The 20,770-nt window shown below is 44.2% G+C and overlaps 1 protein-coding gene across 5 annotated transcripts in view; it reads left to right on the top strand.

Annotated features, from left to right (window-relative positions):
- FASTKD1 (FAST kinase domains 1) overlaps window positions 1-20,770 on the top strand; it is a 96,889-nt gene that overhangs the window by 55,765 nt on the left and 20,354 nt on the right. For 4 of the 5 annotated variants that reach the window (XM_077447930.1, XM_077447927.1, XM_077447929.1 and 1 more), the window contains 3 exons: window positions 1,641-1,769; window positions 12,896-13,027; window positions 19,961-20,065. In XM_077447930.1, coding sequence (XP_077304056.1) covers window positions 1,641-1,769; window positions 12,896-13,027; window positions 19,961-20,065 — 366 coding nt within the window. The remainder of the gene's footprint in view (window positions 1-1,640; window positions 1,770-12,895; window positions 13,028-19,960; window positions 20,066-20,770) is intronic. The other variant, XM_077447928.1, reaches the window with a different exon arrangement.

Genomic DNA, 20,770 nt, shown 5'->3' with positions numbered 1-20,770 from the left:
CAACCATTACAAATATGGACCCCGCAGACATATATACCTGCCAAAAAAAAAACAAATTATGAGTTGTCTATAAATGCGTTAATATTAACATCTACGTTAAGCCCGAACGGGGTATAGCATTTAATTTTATGGATCCAGGCCATCTCCAATCTTGATATGCCCCTGACCACAGAACCTCCTCTCCAAGGCAAATCAAATTTGTCTATGCCCAAGAAAATGGTCTTAGCTGGTTTTTTATCATGATGCTCTAGATAATGCCTAGATACCGAATGCTTTGGGAAGCCATTGAGGATGTTAGTGATATGTTCATTTAAACGCACGTTGAGTGCCCTTTTAGTCCTCCTAATGTACTGTAGCCCACATTGGCATTGCAACAAATAAACTACCCTTTTGGTGGTACATGGGATAAATGGTTTAATCTTATGTACCCGTAATGTACTGGATGATATAAATGACTAAGTGCGTCTATGTGTGCAACCACTCATAGAGCAAACCCGACATCTCCGACATTGGTAATATCCCGTTAGTTGATCAAAGAAACAGGGTTTCACACTAGGGGGATTGAGGACATTGGGTGCCACCTTATTCCTCAGAGGCCCAGCCTCCGAATGGTCATAGAGACTCCGGGGACCGTCTGGTCCGCCGGAAATCCTCTATGATATCATCCGGGGGCCGGCGGATCCTGTGACCGACTCACCGATGGAAGCGGTGAGTCGGTACAAGCACTAGAGGGCGGCGGGAGGGGGGGGTCCCCTCCCGACGCCCGTAAGAATGATCAAGCGGCGGAACAGGCGCTATGATCGTTCCTATGGTGCAGGGAATCGCCGGCTGAAAATGCCGATATCTGAATGACGTCTGTAACCTCAGGCATCATTCAGATATTACACCACAAAGCCCTCAACGTCATATGACGTAGCTTGGGCGCCAAGTGGTTAAATATTTAACCAAATGTAATATATGAATGCAGTAAAAATAAAGTTCCGTCAATAGTGCAATTTCCAGAATCGTGGAGCAGTCACACTTTCCTCCGCAATATCCAATCCATATAGTGAATCTCCAAAGCAATTCACCAGAGTGCTCCACCACCATGCTCGCCTCCTCCTTTGGACCTATATAATATACAGGTCAATAAAAGTGCTCGCATAGTATCCAGGATCATTCCATCATATCCACTATGTTCCCATGGAAATACACAATATGTCCCTCTCAGGTGGCTCGCACAGGTAGATCAATGCTCAGAAAATAGAATAGAAGACGAGAAGCTTTCCATAGAGTAGAATGCTTTTTATAACTCAATAAAAGGCAATATAATAACACTCACATAAAGAAAAAGGGCTCCAAGAACCCATAAACCACATGTAATACAGAGGCTGGGTGTACCAACATGATGGCTTCCAGCGGTGGAAGTGACGTCGCCAGGCTTCCACTTATGCATTTTGTCACGTATCTTGTGACTTCATCAATGTTCTCCTGTGTTTCTTACAATAGTCATAGGCTTTTTTGGCTTTATTTGACCAATCGGGCCAAATCTAATTATGGTACATATGGTTAAGTTTTGTTGTGCAGTATAACTTTAGATATGAAATGTGTGGTGATTTAACATTATTATTTTGTTTGTTTTTTATATCCTTTGCATTCAGACGCTTTGTCTCCTCACTTTTTGGTACTGACAGCTAATGCACTAGCTTTGGCTGGGTACTTCCCAAAAGAGCTCATAAAAGCAATATTCAGCACCAGTTTCCTTCTCCGTTTTGATTCTCAGTTGGATGGTAAGTCATATATTAAGCTTATAAAAAGTCAGATCAAGCTTATACCATGCATAATTACATTTAACAATTTGCATGTAATAATTTACCAAATCACTTTAAAATAATGTATGTAGTTTTATGTAACTTAATTAATATGTTGTGAACAATGTATTTGTCACTTTTTTTATTTTTTGCATCATTTTCATTTTCATTCAATTTTTAAATGTATTATTATCTATTATATCTCTATCTATATAGCTATTATATATCCTGAAATTCATGTACGTTCCCCCCCATGTTTTATCTCTCTAGACCAGTGGTTCTCAACTCCTGTCCTCAGGATCCACCAACAGGCCAGATTTTAAGTATTGCCTTGAGGAGATGCAGACTAGAATACTGCAATCACTGAGCAGCAAATTATATCACCTGTCATGTATTTCAGTTATCTTGCAAACCTGGCCTGTTAATGGGCCCTGAGGACAGGCATTAAGAACCACTATACTAGGCTATGAAAATACAGACAAGCACTTGTCAATGTGCCAAAAATGTAATTGGTCTGTTGTGGGCTGACAACACAGAATTTTTGTGGACTGAGTGGTATCAGCCTTGCCCAATTTTCTTTTGCTAAATTACTAAATCACATTCCCTCTCATCTCTACAACATAAGCTCTAAGTTAGCACTTGGTTCTGATATTTTTACTCTGTGCATGTATCCATTTGCACATTTCTGAGCCTAAACGTGAATACTGGTTTATTTAGCAAATTTCTACAGACACCAGTGAAAAAAACTTTTCCTGCTGATGTATCTGTTATAGGGCAGGTTACTCTTTTTGTTGTGGGTATACCATGATGATTTACAAGTGTTTTTTATTGGCTAGGATATACTGTCTGTAAGCTCCATTTTTTTGGAATTGTACAAATAAACGTTTGATACCGGTAATTGCTGCTCAGCAGCTTGTTTTAGAAAATGCTTGCTCTCCTTTGGTTGTGGCCACTCAATGAGGAGGTGGTTTAACCTTAAACTTGCTAAGGAGGTTCTTTACTGTTAGAACAATAAGGATGTGGAACTCCCTTTCACAATCGGTGGTGTCAGCGGGAACAATTTCAAAACACTCCTACAAACACTCGCTAAAAGTAAGGAATCCCCATTAGAAAATGTTCATTCAATTGTGTAGGAAATCTAATCAAAGAAATGCCTCAAAACTAATTGTAGTTACCATTCCAACCTTCAGGCTTCTCTATCTATATATCTATATCTATATCTATATCTATATATATATATATATATATATATATATATATATATCTATATATATATCTATATATATATATATATATATATATTGTAAGGGATCTTCCCGGGGTAGGGTGTGTTTGGACACAGTTCACAGCAGACTTGGAATTTGATAAAGCAGATCTTGGCGTTTATTCGTGGTACAAACAGTCCAGCAAACAAAATATACAGCAACACCGTGCTTTCTAAGTACAACAAAAATAAAAGTCCTAGCCCGGCTGGGCGCTTACTAACAGGTTCTGCTCACCTATCTGACACTTACAAACACAGCGTCTTTCGCCTGGACATCGCAGGGTGAGTTTTAGCTCCAGCAGTGGCTGTGCTTGCAGCTTCCTTCAACACACAGATTGTTCATTCCCTGGCTGAGAAGCAATCACCTGCAGACTCTGCAGAGCCTTTAGCTTCCCAGGCTAATTAGGATCAAAGCTCACCTGATCCCAAACCCAGAACTGGATCGGGGGATGTGGAATGACAGGTCCCTCTACCAAACCTACCTGCCATTCCATATAAACCCAGGCCCGGCAAAATTTAAATAACAACTCAGCAGCATATCGCTGCTGAGAAACTGATCCATCCTGGATTTACCATCTCACACTGTGTAGCAACCTAGGTGAGATGTACACCCCCTCAACCACTTCTCCAGTGACATGTCTACATATCCCCCCCCTCTTTTTCAGACCGGAGGGCTGAGCCTTTTGTCCCCACAGACAACTTACCCTTGACAATGCGTCAGCATTTGCCTGTAATTTCCCTGGCCTGTGTTCCACAGTGAAATTAAAGTTTTGTAGGGAGAGAAACCATCTAGTCACTCTTGCATTTCTCTCCTTGTTTAACTTCATCCATGTTAGGGGGGCATGGTCTGTCACCAACTTGAATTTCCTGCCTAGCAAGTAATACTTTAACGATTCTAGGGCCCACTTTACTGCCAAACATTCTCGCTCCACAATGGCATAATTTTTCTCGGCCGGGGTTAGTTTTCTACTCAAGTACGTCACTGGATGCTCCTCACCATTCACTATTTGTGAGAGTACTGCACCTAAGCCTGTGTTAGAGGCATCTGTCTGGACCAGAAATTCTCGCCTGAAATCGGGGGTAACTAAGACAGGTGGTTGGCACAAGGCAGACTTAAGGCTTTGGAAAGCCTTCTCGGCCTCTGGGGTCCACGTGACCATTGCTGTCTTTCCGCCCTTTGTCAAGTCAGTTAGTGGAGCAGCAACTGAGGCAAAGTTCGGCACAAATCTACGGTAATACCCCGTAATACCCAGGAAAGCTCTAACCTGTTTCCTTGTCAGGGGTCTAGGCCAATTCTGTATTGCCTCAATTTTATTTAGCTGTGGCTTAATCAACCCTCTCCCAATAATGTAGCCTAGATATTTGGCCTCTTCTAGGGCTAGAGCACACTTCTCGGCATTTATGGTCAACCCCGCATCACTTATGGCATCCAACACGGCCTGTACCTTACAGAGGTGACTTTCCCAATCAGGGCTAAAAATGACCACATCATCGAGGTAGGCAGCTGAGTAATCACGATGTGGTCGCAGAATCAAGTCCATCAACCTCTGGAAAGTTGCAGGCGCTCCATGTAACCCGAATGGCATCACTACATACTGGAATAGCCCATCAGGGGTGGAGAATGCAGTTTTCTCTTTAGCCTCACCAGAAAGTGGAATCTGCCAGTAGCCCTTTGTGAGATCGAGGGTGGTTATGTACCTGGCGTTACCCAACTTCTCAATCAACTCATCTACCCTGGGCATAGGATACGCATCGAACTTGGAGATCTCATTCAACTTTCTGAAATCGTTACAGAACCTCCAAGTTCCATTGGGCTTTGGGATTAGCACAATTGGGCTGGACCATTCACTCTGGGACACCTCAATTACCCCCAGATCAAGCATACGTTTTACCTCGGCAGATACGGCTTCCCTACGTGCCTCGGGTATCCTATAGGGCTTAAGGTTTACTCTGCTTCTAGGCTCAGTTTCAATGTGATGATGGATGAGGTGTGTACGCCCTGGGAGGTCAGAGAACTTGTTTTTGTTTTTCTGTAAAAATTCCTGAACCTCCTGTTTCTGTGACACTGATAGAGTATCACCTACCTTGACTGGAGGGATTGGTGGTGACAAATTATTAACAGTATTTGTCGCCACCAAGGATTCCCTGTCTTTCCAGGGCTTGATCAAGTTTATGTGATAAACTTGGAAAGGCTTCCTTCTACCTGGTTGGTGCACCTTGTAGTTCACCTCACTGACCTTTTCAACAATTTCATAGGGACCTTGCCACTTCGCCAAGAATTTACTCTCAACAGTGGGGACTAGTATAAGGACCCTATCGCCTGGGTTGAATGTCCTGATTCTTGCGGACCGGTTGTAAATTCTACTTTGGGCCTCTTGAGCCCTCTGGAGGTGTTCCCTTACCAGGGGCATTACAGTGGCTATACGGTCCTGCATTTGTGCTACATGCTCAATAACACTCTTGTATGGGGTGGACTCATTCTCCCATGTCTCTTTTGCAATGTCTAGTAGACCCCTAGGGTGATGACCATAGACCAACTCGAATGGTGAGAACCCTGTGGACGCTTGGGGCACCTCCCTAATAGCAAACATGAGGTAGGGTAATAAATGATCCCAGTCACGCCCATCTTTTGCCACCACTTTCTTCAACATATGTTTCAAAGTTTTATTAAATCTCTCCACCAATCCGTCCGTCTGGGGGTGGTACACAGAGGTACGGATGTGTGAGATTTTAAATAGTCTGCATAATTCCTTCATTACTTTCGACATAAATGGCGTACCTTGGTCAGTTAGGATTTCTTTGGGGATCCCAGTCCTAGAGAACATATAAAACAACTCACGTGCAATTGTTTTAGATGCAGTGTTTCTTAAGGGTACAGCCTCAGGATAGCGGGTCGCATAATCCAGGACTACCAAAATATACTGGTGTCCTCTAGCTGACTTTACAATGGGACCCACTAAATCCATGGCAATACGCTCAAAAGGCACCTCTATAATAGGGAGCGAAACCAAAGGACTGCGAAAATGTGACACTGGGGCACTAACCTGACATGTGGGGCACGACTCACAGTATTTTTTAATGTCATCATATATGGCCGGCCAAAAAAACCTCTGGAGAACCCTCTCTCGCGTTTTGTCAGTCCCCAAGTGTCCCCCAAGAACATGGTTATGTGCCATGTCAAGCACCTGACGCCGGTACGGCTTAGGTACCAGAAGCTGTTCCACAATCTCATCCTTAACCTTATTAACTCTATAGAAAAGATCATTAGTCACCGAAAAATGTGGAAATCTTTTTTCAGCATCTGGTTCCTGAGGTACCCCGTTCATAACAGCAACCTGCTCTCTCGCATTTTTGAGAGTGGGGTCCTGTAATTGTGCAGTCCCAAAATTATCGCTAGACACCTCTAAGTCTAGTATATTTTGCTCAGTGGGAGGAGCCTCCTCCTCCCCAGCCAGGACCTGCAAAGGAAAACAATCATTTTCATCCTGCACACTTTTATCATTCACAGTGGACAAGGCAACCACCTTAGAGGTATCCTCACTCCTTTTGGGGATTTTTCTTTTTTCCCAGAGAGCCCAGAATAAAGGAAAATCGCGCCCCAATATTACATTATGCATGAGGTTTTTAACCACACCCACTTCATATTGTACTGTGCCTTGTTCAGTCCCGACTTTAGCCAGCACTATAGGGTACACTTTTGTATCACCATGTATACACACAACGCTCATATGCTTTTTAGACTCTAAGTCCCCAGTCACCAGGCTAGCATGCACCAAGGTTACAAGGCTTCCTGAGTCCATTAACGCTTTAACAGGAAAGTCATTGATTGTAATATCGCAGATTTGCGGTTCAGTCTCTAGTCCAGGAACTGCAGCACAAGATGGTTCCGCAAATAGCGACTGACGCCGGCTAGCGTCACATTCCATGGGTTCAGAGGTAAGAGGGCAATGGGCCGACACGTGTCCCGCCTCATGGCATCTCCAACACTGGATAGGGCCTGGTCTCTTTGGCAAGGAGTCCTTTTCAGAGCCCCTTAGCCACCCGGGACCATCACCAGTCTTTTGTCCCTGAGACACCACTTGAGCCCTTTTCCCCCCATCAGCACCCCTCCACACTCCCCCAATAGATGGAAGTCTCTTACCAGCTGACGGCACAGATCTGGCGCTCCGGGGAGGTGAAGATGCTGCAGGAACATCACGGAGGTAGTCCTCAGTCGCCTGGAACCTCTCCACAAGGTTGACAAGTTTGTTTGCATTCTTAGGATCACCTTGTCCCACCCAGCGTTGCAAGTCAGTAGGAAGGGCTCGGAGGTAGCGATCCATCACGACCTTCTCTAGGATTTGTGCAGGAGTAGAAGTGTCTGGCTCCAACCACTTTCTTGCCAAATGGATTAGGTCATACATCTGGGACCTCGCTGATTTGTCCAGACTGTAGCTCCAGTTGCGTACCCTCCGGGCACGGACTGCAGTAGTAACTCCTAGTCGGGCAAGTATCTCCTCTTTTAGCCGAGTATAGTCCTTAACCTCTTGCTCACTGAGGTCATAGTAGGCCTTTTGAGGTTCACCTGTTAAATAGGGCGCAATTACCTCTGCCCACTCAGCGGCTGGTAACTTCTCTCGCTCAGCCACGCGCTCAAATACTGTTAGATAGGCCTCAACATCGTCCTCAGCAGTCATCTTTTGCAGCGCTTTCTGCACAGTCCTTCTCCCAGAAAAAATCTCTGGAGCGGCTCCCATCACCACAGGCGCCTCTCGATTTGCTATCAGGTGCTCAATAAGTTGTTGTTGTGCAGCCATGGACTGTTCATGTCGTCTATTGGCCTCTATCTGAGCCTGCTGTTGTGCAGCGATCATCTGCTGTTGTTCAGCCATGGACTGTTCATGTCGTCTATTGGCCTCTGTCTGAGCCTGCTGTTGTTGCAAACTCACTTGCATAAACTGCTTCAGCATCTCCTCCATGTTGCTGGACTGTTTTTGGAGTGTAGTTGCAGCTTTCACCCAGGACATCAGCAGCTGTAGCCAAGTCTGTCCACACCGTTGCCCCTAGCAACCGCGTTGCCCGCTACCTCCACCAATTGTAAGGGATCTTCCCGGGGTAGGGTGTGTTTGGACACAGTTCACAGCAGACTTGGAATTTGATAAAGCAGATCTTGGCGTTTATTCGTGGTACAAACAGTCCAGCAAACAAAATATACAGCAACACCGTGCTTTCTAAGTACAACAAAAATAAAAGTCCTAGCCCGGCTGGGCGCTTACTAACAGGTTCTGCTCACCTATCTGACACTTACAAACACAGCGTCTTTCGCCTGGACATCGCAGGGTGAGTTTTAGCTCCAGCAGTGGCTGTGCTTGCAGCTTCCTTCAACACACAGATTGTTCATTCCCTGGCTGAGAAGCAATCACCTGCAGACTCTGCAGAGCCTTTAGCTTCCCAGGCTAATTAGGATCAAAGCTCACCTGATCCCAAACCCAGAACTGGATCGGGGGATGTGGAATGACAGGTCCCTCTACCAAACCTACCTGCCATTCCATATAAACCCAGGCCCGGCAAAATTTAAATAACAACTCAGCAGCATATCGCTGCTGAGAAACTGATCCATCCTGGATTTACCATCTCACACTGTGTAGCAACCTAGGTGAGATGTACACCCCCTCAACCACTTCTCCAGTGACATGTCTACAATATATATATACTTATACTTCTTATACTTCAAGTTAACTGCACCAAACAAAAGTCCCAGCATCATTTTAACTGTTTCTTAAAGCCGGAAGGTCGGATTGTTAAATAAAAATAGTTTTGAGGCATGTCCTTTTTTTATTTTATTTTTATTTTTTATTTTTTAATTTTTTTTCCCCTTCCTTTAAGATCAACAGTTGTCTTTTGCATCTATTGAACAGACATGACAAAAAACGAAAAAAAAAAAACGGACCAAAAGGGTACAAATAAGAGAAGTTTATTGTTAGGGTTTACAAGCACCAAAAACAAGATTTGACCCCCCCCCCCCCCCCTGCACAGCAAAATGCATGGCAGTGCATTACCCTGCATTGTGGTTTCGCTGCAGCACAGGTCTGTTGCATGTCTTATGCCGCATACACACGGTCGAACTGTTTGACGTACTTAGTCCGTTGAAACACATTTCAGCGGACAATCCGCTCGTGTGTGGGCTTCAGCTGACTTTTTCAGCGTGCAGTCCGGAGTACTAAGAATTTCGGTTTTTCCAAAAATCTGTCCGTCGTACTTTTGGTTTCAGCGGACAATACGGTCGTCAGTATGCTAGTTCGACGGACTAAGAATGGCGCATGCCCAGAAAGGATTTACATGGCGGAAGGGTGCTTTGCTGTGTCTTGGACTTCCTATTTCTAGTCCCGTCGTACGTGCTGTACACGTCATCGCGCAAGCTTTCGACGGACTGTTTGTGTATCCGTGTGTGGTCAAGTCCGTTCAGTGGAAACTACGACGGATTGTCCGTCGGATTGTATGACGGACTAAGTACGCCATACAATCTGCTCGTGTGTACGCAGCATTAGGCAGAGCCGAGGCTGAGGCCGCTCCCTACTGTCGCCACACAATGGGCTGTTGTTAGTGGGCCTTCTCATTGTTTAGCCATTATGTTTCTGAGATGAGTATTCAGTCGCCAGCACCCATTTAAATATTGGATCGCCAGAGCAGCATATTTGGCATTTTAAGAAAGTTATTTGAGCGGGTCGCAGTGAGAACAGGTCTGTCGCCGTAGGCGATGGGGTACTATGCAGAATGCTTAGATACTGTGTGTTATAACACATTACCACAATGCAAATGTGTAAAGCCAGCCTTATGGCAAGTTTTTTTTTTTTTTTTTTTTTTTCCTACTCCACCCCCCCCCACACGCCTTTAGAGTCTCCTCTAAATGCAAATTCTTGCTTGGAACTAAACATATATGCTCAGCCCTTCAAAGCGTCTCACACAGGCAGCACAGGTTGGATAAATAGCGGCTGGCATTCACTGAGGGGGAGGAGGAGAAGCGTAGCTTTTGCAGCGCTGGGGAGGAGGAGAAGCGTAGCTTTTGCAGCGCTGGGGAGGAGGAGAGGCGTGGCTTTTGCAGCGCTGGGGAGGAGGAGAGGCGTAGCTTTTGCAGCGCTGGGGAGGAGGAGAGGCGTAGCTTTTGCAGCGCTGGGGAGGAGGAGAGGCGTAGCTTTTGCAGCGCTGGGGAGGAGGAGAGGCGTAGCTTTTGCAGCGCTTGGGAGGAGGAGAGGCGTAGCTTTTGCAGCGCTGGGGTGGAGGAGAGGCGTAGCTTTTGCAGAGCTGGGGGGGAGGAGAGGCGTAGCTTTTGCAGCGCTGGGGTGGAGGAGAGGCATAGCTTTTGCAGCGCTGGGGTGGAGGAGAGGCGTAGCTTTTGCAGCGCTGGGGTGGAGGAGAGGTGTAGCTTTTGCAGCGCTGGGGGGGAGGAGAGGCGTAGCTTTTGCAGCGCTGGGGGGGAGGAGAGGCGTAGCTTTTGCAGCGCTGGGGGGGAGGAGAGGAGTAGCTTTTGCAGCGATGGGGAGGAGGAGAGGCATAGCTTCTGCAGCGCTGGGGAGGAGGAGAGGCGTAGCTTTTGCAGTGCTGGGGAGGAGGAGAGGCGTAGCTTTTGCAGCGCTGGGGTGGAGGAGAGGCGTAGCTTTTGCAGCGCTGGGGTGGAGGAGAGGCGTAGCTTTTGCAGCGCTGGGGTGGAGGAGAGGCGTAGCTTTTGCAGCGCTGGGGTGGAGGAGAGGTGTAGCTTCTGCAGCGCTGGGGGGAGGAGAGGCGTAGCTTTTGCAGCGCTGGGGGGGAGGAGAGGCGTAGCTTTTGCAGCGCTGGGGGGGAGGAGAGGCGTAGCTTTTGCAGCGCTGGAGTGGAGGAGAGGTGTAGCTTTTGCATCGCTGGGGTGGAGGAGAGGCGTAGCTTTTGCATCGCTGGGGTGGAGGAGAGGCGTAGCTTTTGCATCGCTGGGGTGGAGGAGAGGCGTAGCTTTTGCATCGCTGGGGTGGAGGAGAGGCGTAGCTTTTGCATCGCTGGGGTGGAGGAGAGGCGTAGCTTTTGCAGCGCTGGGGGGAGGAGAGGCGTAGCTTTTGCAGTGCTGGGGGGGAGGAGAGGCGTAGCTTTTGCAGCTCTGAATGGCTGCATGTACGGTTTTAGTATCAAGTTGGATTGTGCATGTAGATTAGATGTCATAGGTCCCAGAAGCACAGAGGGCACAAAATATGAAGCTCAGAGGAGGGAACTAATAAAATATTGCAAATGCGAGTAAGCAATGATTTAGTAGAATCCGATTTATGAAAAAAAATTACTTTAAAATCACAATAATTTAGTTTTGGATAAAGTGGGGGAAAGTTAACATTTCTGTCAGCTTTTGGGTTCTGTCTGTGACCTCATTGGGGAGTTTTTATCCTGCTTTCTTCCTGTCCATGTGATGCCCATACTATGAATGGTGGGAGCAATTGTCACAGAGAAAAGTAGGCAGAAAGAACAATAAAAGCATTGTTTGAGATTTTAAACGTTCTTTGCCTTCATATAAATTATGTTTTGAAACATTTCCCATAATTTTGTGTCTTGACTGACAGTGATGAGAAACTCATTCCAATAGAGACCCAGATGACAATAAAAACCCCTTTCATCTCTATCCAGAAAAAAAAAGGTTTGGCTTGAGTTAGTCTTTGAAGGAGAAGTATGGCCAAAGCTTTTTTTTTTTGGGTTTCAGCGGACAATACGTTCGTCAGTATGCTAGTCCGGCGGACTAAGAATGACGCATGCTCAGAAGCAAGTACGAAAAGGAAGCTATTGGCTACTGGCTATTGAACTTCCTTTTTCTAGTCCCGTCGTACGTGCTGTACGTCATCGCGCTAGCAAGCGCCGGACTTTCTGTGTGTCCGTGTGTGGCCAAGTCCGTTCGGTAGAAAGTCCGCCAGACTGTCCGCCGGATTGTTTGCCGGACTAAGTACGCCGGACAATTCGATCGTGTGTACGCGGCATAACAGACACTCAGCTTGGACAACTGCAGCCAGCATCCCTGCTGGGAAGCCATAATCCAGTCTGAATAATGTGTCCAGGTTTCAGGCAGTCTGAAACTTGGACACATAATTCCAAACCTGAACTGTCCAGGTTAATCCTGGACAGGTGGCAACCCTAGTGTGTGTTTGTGTGTGTGACTATACATTTTTTTTATTCTTAACAAAAATAGATTTATTTATTATTATTTTTATTATTATTAGTTGTTATATAATATATTTTTTTTTAAAGAACCCCATACTTAAGCTTCTTTACATATAAAAATTTAATCTGGCCAAACACATTACGATCTGCTAAGTTTATTTAGAATTGTATGGAATTCTAAGGTAAAGGGGGTTGAGGAATGGCGAGGCCCAAGGGCTCAAAAATAAACTGGATGAAGGGGAGGGGGTTGGAAAAAGGGGGGCACTCCTCTATCATCCATCACCTCAGGATCATCCATCATGTGTAAGAGGCAGGGGCTGCTATGGGTCCCCATTCAAGAGGCACAAAATGTTCTCAAGCTGTGTTGCAAGGTCACTGTATTCTTGTGTGAAACTAAAAGTTGTTCCACTAAAACCAGATAGAATAGAATTAGTCTTCTCAGTGATGAAGAGATGCAGCAAGGTCCTCCGATATATGATGTATCTCATTGACAATCGCGATTCACATGCCAATGGGAAATGGAAATCTTTTTAATAAGAACTGTGTAGATTGTAAAGCTTTCCATACATTTAAAACATTTTTTTTTTTTTCAAAGAGCACTGTTTATATTTGTATTCTATTGCAAGATTTTTGATACAATTTAATATTAGTAACTATACAGTATATCATCTTTCAACTCCTCTGTTTTATATTTTAGCCTTAAATTACAGAATGAACCAGAGGTTACGTCTCTCTCTTATGGAGCTCAATCGTGCGGTCTGTATAGAGCACCCAGAATATGGAGTTCCTTGGTTCCATGAGCAATATTGTCAGGAACTGCTGCAGACAGGTGAGTGGGAAAAGCTGAGTCCTATATACAGATTTCATGTAATATGTGATCCTGATCTCTTGTCTATAAAGCACCTTTGTGTTCCTACACAGAAGAGCCTTAAGCAAAGGTAATTTCCTTATTTAAAACTGAACTTCAAGTACTGTTTGGATTTACAGTGACTCTTTAAAATAAGTAATAATGCTCTTGTCTTCCAGTCTGCCCATAAATATTATGGCGGTGGATTCATTGACCGAGAGGTGACACCAAGTGCTAACTTTTTAGTTGAAGTCAGTAATTGCATATTTGATTACTTTGTTTTTAGGTCACTCTAAAAGGGAAGCAATGGGCACTTTGAGATCTTCCTATTGCTTGGAAATTGAAGATTACACTCTTTTTATATGCTGTCATGGGTAGACAGAATGTAAATAATTTATGGCTGTTACTGATTAAAATTTTCGTGTTCGATTAATCCACTAATTTTGATTTATTATAACGCACATACAGATCCAACTACTTTTAGCTGATCTCCTTGCATTGCAACTCTGCATTAGTCAGTGGTAAATGTGGTATACACTATATACAATCATCCGACACTAGTTAGTTTCCACAATCCATGACTTAACTTCACAGTTCACACAAATATGTTTTAAAATCAAACTGTAGCACTGATGTAAGTAATTTTTTTATTAAACTTTAAGAAAAACATAGAAATTTAGTTTAATTCTAAAATGTATCTAGTATATTGACTGTCAGTCACTTTATAGTAGCAAGTAGGCATCACTTTAGCCAGTCACGCAGACATACTAGTGTTTACATTTTGATGTTTTTTTTTTTTACAACAATGTTAAAAATGGAGGTTATCAAATTTGCCTACACTTAGCTCACTGAATGATCCCAGTTAACCACATCCATATTTACCATCACTGTCCAGGCTCTCCGGTGACATTACGGACATCAACGTCACCGGACTCCTCCCCCCTTCACCTTTGTTAGCAGACAGAGGGACAAGGGGGAGGAGTCTGGTGACATCGATCTCCGTGACGTCACCGGATCTCTGACGGAACTCCCTGAAGACCCAGAAGCTGGTGGAGAGGCGAGTACCGATCAAAAAAATTAATGATTAATCGAGGAATTAATCTTTCATTTTCCCAGCCCTAAAATAATTTTACAATGGATAATCTCTATGCATCATCATGTGGACTATGTGCATTGCTACAATTTTTTCACATCACTATCTTTGCTGTGGCAGTTAGAATCACCAAAGGGCTCCTATGCGAGAGCAATTTTGTTGAGCTTCCCCCCTTCCTCATGCAACTTCTGGCCAAGTAACAAAACCGATTAACCGTGTAAGAGTTGGCAGTCATAAATAAGTGGGCCATATCTAGATCTGTGTGAGAGAAGGAGGGTCCCTAATACCCATCTATCCAACATGCAATATAAATGGGCTCCTAAGTCCAAGTCCTTTATGTAACTACAGAGTCTGGACAAATGGTATGTCCATCCCTATGTCACAAACCCCAACATAAGAAGAATGGGGCCATCTTCTGAATCGTCAAACATATTGATCTGCTTCTTAAATTGAACCTGAACTCAAAAAGCGAAGATTTGCTATGTTATAGGTAACACTTAGAAATGTTAATTGTGACTATACACTGATCCGCCATAACTTTGACCACTCACCACAACCCATTGAGGCATACACTCCACTAGACCTTTGAAGGTATGCTGTGGTATCCAAGCCGACGGCACAAAGCTGTCAGTAACAGATCTTGGGATCTCCTGGGCTCACAGGAGACACTAGGAACAGCAGAAGCCATAGGGATGGGGGCGTGGCTATGGACCCGCACAGCCTGGCTCGGGAGTGTATGTGACGGGTGGCTTGCTAAGGGGTGACCAAGAGGAAGGAGTAGCTGAAAGTGCCAGCAGGGACATGCCAAAGAGGAGGTAAGGGAGTGCTTTGTGCAATATCATTGAACAGAGCAAGTAGGTACAGTGGATATAAAAAGTCTACACACCCCTGTTAAAATGTCAGGTTTCTGTGAGGTAAAAAAAAATGTGACCTATAAACTTTACGACTCAATTGAAAAACAAACTGAAAAGTTTTAACGTGGTTGCACAAGTGTGAACACAACTGGGGATGTAGCCGTTTTCAGATTTAAGCAATCATATTCAAACTCAAATGTTAAGTACACATCTGCCATCATTTAAAGTGCCTCTGATTAACCCCAAACAAAGCTCATCTGTTCTAGTAGGTTTATCCTGACATTTTCTTAGTCACATCCTACAGCAAAAGCCATGATCCACAGAGAGCTTCCAAAGCATCAGAGGGATCTCATTGTTAAAAGGTATCAATCAGGAGAAGGGTACAAAAGAATTTCCAAGGCATTGGATATACCAGGGAACACAGTGAAGACAGTCATCAAGTGGAGAAAATATGGCACAACAGTGACATTACCAAGAACTGGATGTCTCTCCAGATTTGATGAAAAGACGAGAAAAAAATGGTCAGGAAGGCTGTCAAGAGGCCTAAAGCATCATTAACCAGTTCCCGACCGGCGCACGACGATGTATGTCGGCAGAATGGCACGGGCAGGCAAACTGGCGTACAGGTACGTCCAGTTGAAATTACCATCCTGCCATCGTGTGTGTGCCATCAGTGGGGCATGCCGGTCGGGACCCCCGTGAGTCCAGTCGCGGGTCCCGCGGACTCGATCGCCGCTGGGATACCCGCGTTTGTCTCACGGAGAGATGCCAATGTAAACAGCATCTCCCCATTCTGCCTAGCAACAACTGTGATTGGAGCAGAGATCAGTGTTCACTAGCACACAGCCCAGCCCCCCCCCCCCCCCCCCAGTTAGTAACACGCCCCCTAGGACACACTTAACCCCTACACTGCCACCCCCTAGTTAATCCCTTCACTGACAGTCTCATTTACACAGGAATCCATGCATTTGTATAGCACTGATTGCTGTATAAATGACAGTGGTCCCAAAAATGTCCGATGTGTCTGCCATAATGTCGCAGTCACAATAAAAATCGCTGATTGCCGTCATTACTAGTAAAAATTTGGTTTTTGTTTTTCTAAATTGTTGCTCTTTTTTTGTTTATAGCACAAAAAATAAAAACCGCAGGGGTGATCAAATACCACCAAAAAGCTTTATTTGTGGGAAAAACATTTTGTTTGGGAGCCACGTCACACGACCACACAATTGTCAGTTAAAGCGACGCAGTGTCGAATCGCAAAAAGTAGTCTGGTCTTAAGCCAGCAAAATGGTCCAGTCTGAAAGTGGTTAAAGGAGCTGCAGGATTATCTGGCAAGTACTGGCTGAGTGGTACATGTGACCAAAATCTCCCGTATTCTTCATATGTCTAGGCTATGGTGTACATTGGCAAGACTCATACCCAAAAAGACTGATGGTGTAATAAAATCAAAAGGTGCTTTAACCACTTCCCGACCAGCGCACGACGATGTACGTCGACAGCATGGCACGGGCAGGCATATTGGCGTACATGTACGTCCAATATTCGTTGCCGCCGTGCCACCAGGAGCGCGCCGCCGGCGGCGCGCTCCCGCGCTGGTCGGGACCTCCGTGAGTCCGGTCGCGGGACCCGCGGACTCGATCGCCGCGGGCATCCCCGCGATCGTCTCACGGAGCGGCGGAATGGAGGAAATGCTGTATAAACAACATTTTCTCATTCTGCCTAGCAACTAGTGACGCTGATCTCTGCTCCATGTGATTGGAGCAGAGATCAGTGTACACTAAATGAAAGCCCAACCCCCCCACAGTTAGTAACACACCCCTAGGAACACTTAACCCCTACACTGCCACCCACAGGTTAACCCTTTCACTGCCAGTGTCATTTACACAGGATTCACTGCATTTATATAGCAGTGATAACTGTATAAATGACAATGGTCCCAAAAATGTGTCAAAAATGTCCGATGGGTCCCCGACAATGTCACAGTCACAATAAAAATCGCAGATCGCCGCCATTACTAGTAAAAAAAAAATAATAAAAAATTATTAATAAAAATGCTATAAAACTATCCCTATTTTGTAAACGCTATAACTTTTGCGCAAACCAATCAATAATCGCTTATTGCGTTTTTTTTTACCAAAAATATGTAGAAGAATACGTATCGGCCTAAATTGAGGGAAAAAAATTTTTTTTATATATTTTTGGGGGATATTTATTATAACAAAAAGTAAAAAATAATGCGTTTTTTTCAAAATTGTCGCTCTATTTTTGTTTATAGTGCAAAAAATAAAAACCGCAGGGGTGATCAAATACCACCAAAAGAAAGCTCTATTTGTGGGAAAAAAAGGACGTCAATTTTGTTTGGGAGCCACGTCGCACGACCGCGCAATTGTCAGTTAAAGCGACGCAGTGCCGAATCGCAAAAAGTGGTCTGGTCTTTGACCAGCAAATTGGTCCGGTCTGAAAGTGGTTAACAAAAGTATTAGTTTAAGGGTGTGCACACTTATGCAACCATATTATTTTATTTTTTTATTTTTACTTCCCTCCACCTAAAAGATTTCAGTTTGTTGTTCAACTGAGTTGTACAATTTATATGTCACATTAAAGGTGGGAAAAAGTTCTGAAATGATTTATCTTTGTCTCATTTTTTTACATCACAGAAACCTGACATTTTAACAGTGGCGTATAGACTTTATATCCACTTTATAACATATTTTTTTTTGTTTTAAAGGATACTACAGTGCTCCGCAGCGCCCTGGTAGTTCATTGAAAACTACAAGACAATGGCAACAAAGGCTAGCGGGCATGGGGAAGAAGATCTCCACTATCTGTCAGATTGGGGGGGAAGCAGGGGCTGGTCTGTTTGTAACATGTTACGAAAGGTGAATTTGGCCTTTAAGCCAAAACATTTGTATCCTTTGACAACTTTTTCAGCAATTGAAGCTACAGTAGCTCTTCTCAACAAGCAGACAACACAGGCCAGCCTTCACTCCTGCGTGCATCAATGGGTCTTGGCTGCCCATGACCCTGTTGCCTGTTCTGTTGTTTTCCTTCCTTGGACCACTTTTGGTGGGTCCTGACCGCTGCACACTGGGAACATCCAGGGTGCTGCCATGATGGATCTGAATTGACAGGTGCTCTTTAAAATGTAAGAACTCATTCTTGCTGGTAGTTCGAATTTTTAATATTTGCAACAAAATGAAGGCTTCCCATTTAGAATAATAAGCTGTAAGGTTAGTAAAATGCCGATATCGGAACTGATTTTAGGTTAGTAGGTTAATCACACATAGTTGAACTACTCAAATTATTTTATTTAATTAAAACAACATTGCCAGTGCATGTTATGCGTTTACCAAAAATTTAAATATTGCAGAATATACAGCCTCCTGCTACAAAACTAAGCTCCATTTCATGCTGTATAAACTAAATTATTCATGTATCTTAAATAGAAAACTATCCTTAGATAGATTTTTACTCCAAAAGCATTTTATTAAAATAAATTTGCTTAAAAAAGAAAAAAAAAAAGGAAGAAAATCTGATTTAAATCCAAAAAAATCTGATTATTTTTTATTTGATTTTTTCAAAATCATACATTTTTATCTACTCTGGGAACATCCCACAAGAGCTGCAGTTTTGGAGCTGCATTCATCTAGCGCATGCGTCTAGCCATTACAATTTGGCCCCTGCTCAAATCCTTACGCGTGCCCATTTTTTGCTTTCAACACATCAACTTCTAGGAAAACATGTTCACTTGCTGCCTAATATATCCTTCCTACTTTAAGATGCCATTGTAGCAAGATCATCAATGTTCTTTGCCATACTTGTCAATGGTTATAATGTTATGACTGATTGGTGTATATTGCATACATTATTTTAGATGGCTTACTAAATAGTTCTATAGAAATTGGTTAATTTCTCTATTTCAGGTTTATATACACTTTTTAATTATATGTCTTCTTACCAAATTCGCAACCACACTGAGTATGAAATTGATGCTCTCGGCCACAATGAGAACATAAGGTACTAGCACCAAGAAGTGGGGAGACCTCTAAATACAACATGGATAGTATAATAAACATAATAATGGTGCATGTGTCATTTTTTTGCATACACAAGTTACATTGTGAAAACTAAAAAAAAAAAAATCTAACCATTCATTAAAATATAACGGAACTTAAAGCGGGAGTCCGCCGGGACTCCGCGTTTTTTTTTTTTTTAAAAGCCAGCAGCTACAAATACTGCAGCTGCTGACTTTTAAAATAGTGACACTTACCTGTCCAGCGCGCCCGCGATGTCGGCACCCGAAGCCGATCTCTTGATCGTCTCTCGGGTGCTGCCGCCGCCATCTTGGGTATGGGAATCAGGAAAAGGAGCCTTTCGGCTTCATTTCCCGGTTCCCTACTGCGCATGCGCGAGTCGTGCTGCGCAATAAGGACGGTCCCCGCTGCCTCTGGGATCTGTGTGTTTCCCAGCAGGCAGCGGGGCACTTGCGGAAAGGGGCGGGCACTTGCGGAAAGGGGCGTAATCTACTCCCCTTTCCGCAGAAAGCTATCCCGGAAGTGGGTGCAGATACCTGTACTGTACAGGTATCTGCACCCCCCTCCCCCCTGAAAGGTGCCAATTGTGGCGCTGGAGGGGGGGAGGGTTCCGATGAGCGGAAGGTCCACTTTAGGGTGGACCTCCGCTTTAAAAAGTGAAGATTTGCTTTGTTGTAGGGAACATGTAGAAATGTTATTTGTGCCCCGAAAATGTACCTTTTTTTTTTTTCCTGTGATTCCACCTAAAATATAGTAGTGCACTTTCTGGTATGTGATTGTGAGCTGCCTATGTAAGTCAGTAAAGGGGAAAAGATCAGCTATAGGGAGACTTCAGTACTGGTGACTTAGTCTTTTGCCTTCTGCCTGCATTTTTTGGGCACAGCTTCATCACTTCAGCTCCTTTTTAACACTGACCTGCAATCTCTTCCCACAGAGAAAAGTGTGACTCATCAGCAGATTCATGAGATACTCAAAGAAATATTTGGGGGCGCAGATTATACAAAAATGTTTGTGAGGATACCATACTCTTACACTATAGGTAAGCTACAGGAATGGGATTTATTTCATTTTTTTTTATAATCTATACCATTACATTAATCATTACATCATACATACCTATATGTAAAAATGGGTACGTGGTAGAATTATGGGGAGCTAGTGACTCCTTTTGCCTGACCAATGAGCAAATCAGTTCACAAACTGGGTTCTTGCGATTTGCTTCCATGGATAGTTGCATGGAGCTATGTCCAATACATCTGACTGCCGGGATAACTGATTTGTGACTCTCTGCAGATCAGGCATAGCTATAAGGGGGTCATGGGTAGCAATTTCAACCCAGCCCCATGCTCCAGTGGACCTGTGCAGCTCCCCTGTTACATTTGGTTCTACACCTGGATAGAAGGGGTGCGGGGGGGCAGTGCCCTTCATTTCCTCCTGCAGCCACTGGAACCTGTATGCCCCTCCGCAGTTCTCAGCTTTGCCAGCTGCTGCAGGGGATGTTTCAGGATGGAGAGCAAAGAAAGGGGGCGTCAAATATGTAATTTATTGTCCCCTTCCTTTTCTGAATGAACACAGTGAGCGATCAGTACCGACCACTCACTTTGATTATTTTTATAACTAAAGCATAGGCCAGGTCAACTTTTGCATTGGGGCCCACAAGCTTCAAGCTACACGTCTGGCCAAAAGTATGTGAAAACCCCCCCCAAATGATTGAGTTTAGGTGTTTCCCTTGAAATGCGCAGTT

This window comes from Lithobates pipiens, unplaced genomic scaffold (assembly GCF_037356315.1).
Source record: "Lithobates pipiens isolate NorthernLeopardFrog02 unplaced genomic scaffold, aLitPip1_a1.2 Scaffold_22, whole genome shotgun sequence".
Lineage (NCBI taxonomy): Eukaryota > Metazoa > Chordata > Amphibia > Anura > Ranidae > Lithobates > Lithobates pipiens.
This window is presented reverse-complemented; position numbering and strand designations above follow the sequence as displayed.